Source organism: Alligator sinensis, unplaced genomic scaffold (assembly GCF_000455745.1).
Source record: "Alligator sinensis unplaced genomic scaffold, ASM45574v1 scaffold2194_1, whole genome shotgun sequence".
NCBI lineage: Eukaryota > Metazoa > Chordata > Crocodylia > Alligatoridae > Alligator > Alligator sinensis.
This window is the reverse complement of record NW_005843266.1, coordinates 74,161-76,648: the sequence shown is the minus strand read 5'-3', so window position 1 is coordinate 76,648 and position 2,488 is coordinate 74,161. Positions and strand designations below refer to the sequence as shown.

General features: G+C 51.2%; 1 protein-coding gene across 1 annotated transcript in view; it reads right to left on the bottom strand.

Moving 5' to 3' along the window:
* SHB (SH2 domain containing adaptor protein B) overlaps positions 1-2,488 on the bottom strand; it is a gene marked incomplete at its 5' end in the record, with an annotated part of 164,999 nt that overhangs the window by 119,355 nt on the left and 43,156 nt on the right. Inside the window, one exon of the mRNA XM_006038150.3 lies at positions 349-466. Within this exon, the coding sequence (XP_006038212.3) occupies positions 349-466 (118 nt within the window). The remainder of the gene's footprint in view (positions 1-348; positions 467-2,488) is intronic.

Genomic DNA, 2,488 nt, shown 5'->3' with positions numbered 1-2,488 from the left:
GGGTTGTTGATTTGCCCCCACCACACCCCTTCTCTCTCCCCTTCCTTTCCACTACAATGGACTTACCAGCTACAGGCTGCTCTCCAAGCTGCAGCACGGGCATTAATCAGCCAAATTATCAGTCCCATTGGTCCGATTTCCGATACAGCAAATTTTCTTTATACTGGTACCAATCCAATATTGGACCAGTGTATTGGTTCACCTCTATTGATGACCATCCAACTACTTTGAAAAGTGTGGTCCGAGGTACCAAAAGGGCACTGGCATGACCAGACTGAAGATGTGCATAAAACACTTCATGTCAAATCTCAATTGCATTTATGGCTGCATAGAGCCCCATATTCTTACCAGTCATTATTCTCTGAGCTTCATATGGTTCCATGTAGCCTGTGTTCTCTCCTTTCCCTGCTTTGTTCAGTTCACTCTTGGCATCAAAAGGATCAGAGTAGTCATCCGCTATCAGGACCTGAAATGAGGAAAGTTATACTTTTTGGAGAAGCCTTTGAAGTTGGCAAGTTAGAACTCAGGGAATCTAAAGTAGCAGCAAGTAGTGGAAGGTACAACATCTAAACTAAAAAGCATCGGGTGTGGGTGGAAAGTGAGCGTAAGAGCAAAAGTGAGGGACTATAGCGAGGGACCTTTTTTTTAGTATTGGAGGCCAAGTCCCTAATTCAGCAAAGAACTTAAAGCACATGCATTACATTTGTCACAAGAGTAAGTGCTCTACTTAAACTGAGATATAAAATGTGTGGATATGCTCAAACAACCACAGGCTTTTCCATAGTTATGCTGCCCTCTAAACAGATCACTGAAGGGCATATGGCCATATCTGTAATAGTTAAACACTGGCAAATTAATGGGATTTGAGCAATTAGCCTGGTTTATGGCAATATGCCAATTAATCAAAGGCTTGCATTCACGTTGTGCAGGAAGCTTCTATCTTTTCATATATTTTTAACATGTGGATTTCTTTTTTGCATACTTTGTTGAGTATTGTGTACATCAAGGCTGAGCAAAATACGGCCCGTGAGCCGGATCCAATCTGCCAGGTGACAGGATCTGGCCTGCTGGTGCCCCTGTTGCACTCCGCATGGGGCTATGCCCTGCCTGCTCATGCCAAGGCAGCCTGCCTGAACCAGGCTTCCCCAGCACAGGGCCCCAGCCTGAACACAGCTTCTGGATGGGCTGTTCCCAGTGCAGCTGCAACAGGATGCTGCTCTGTACCCCCAACTTCCAGCGATGGCTTCTGATCCTGCCCCTGCCGTGCCACACCAGGCCACTCTGGGCAGCAGTTTCAGCCAGGCAGCTCCTACCCCAGGGCACAGGGCTCCAGCAGCCAAGATCTGGAGCTAGGGCCTCATGCAACTACTGGAAGTGGTGCAATGGGAAGAGGAGCTGGTCTTGGAGGTGAGGGGTACAGAGCAACACCCAGCCGGCTGCAGCCGCATGGGGAACAGCCTACCAGAAGCTGCTCCTGCCCCATTGCACTGAACGGTACCATGTACTTCTGTGTGAGCAGGCAAGCAACTTCAGCTGGGTAGCTCCTGCCACAGTGCTGGGGCTCCGGCTTCAGCTCCTGGCTGCCCTCCCAGTAGCTGAAACCAGAAGCCAGTGAACTGGGGCAGGAGCCTTGCTGAAGCTGCTGCTTGCCCAGAGCAGTTTGGTGTGTTGCTGCAGGGGCCAGACCAGGAGCAGGAGCCACCACTGGTGCACAGCACCTCTCAGCTGGGCCATGGGAGCACAGTGCAGGCTGCCCTAGGGTGAGCAAGTGGGGTTTGGCCCCATGCAGAGTGCTACAGGGACAGCATTCATGTTGTGCAGGAAGCTTCTATCTTTTCATATATTTTTAACACGTGGATTTCTTTTTTGCATACTTTGTTGAGTATTGTGTACATCAAGGCTGGGCAAAATATGGCCCGTGAGCCGGATCCAATCTGCCAGGTGACAGGATCTGGCCTGCTGGTGCCCCTGTTGCACTCCGCATGGGGCCATGCCTTGCCTGCTCATGCCAAGGCAGCCTGCCTGAACCAGGCTTCCCCAGCACAGGGCCCCAGCCTGCACACAGCTTCTGGATGGGCTGTTCCCAGTGCAGCTGCAACAGGATGATGAAGGCACTGGCCGACATCATTGCAGAGCCACCGGCAGGAATATCTGAAAGCTCATGGCGCGTGGGCCAAGTCCCGGAGGGCTGGAAAAGGGCCAACGTGGTCCCCATCTTCAAAAAGAGGAGGAAGGAGGACCCGGGCAACTATAGACCAGTCAGTCTCACCTCCATCCTTGGCAAAGTCTTTGAAAAAATTATCAAGGCTCACATGTGTGAGAGCCCGGCAGGACAAATTATGCTGAGGGGAAACCAGCACGGGTTCGTGGCAGGCAGATCGTGCCTGACCAATCTAGTTTCTTTTTATGACCAGGTTACGAAACGCCTGGACACAGGAGGAGGGGTGGATGTCATATACTTAGACTTCAGGAAGGCCTTCGATACGGT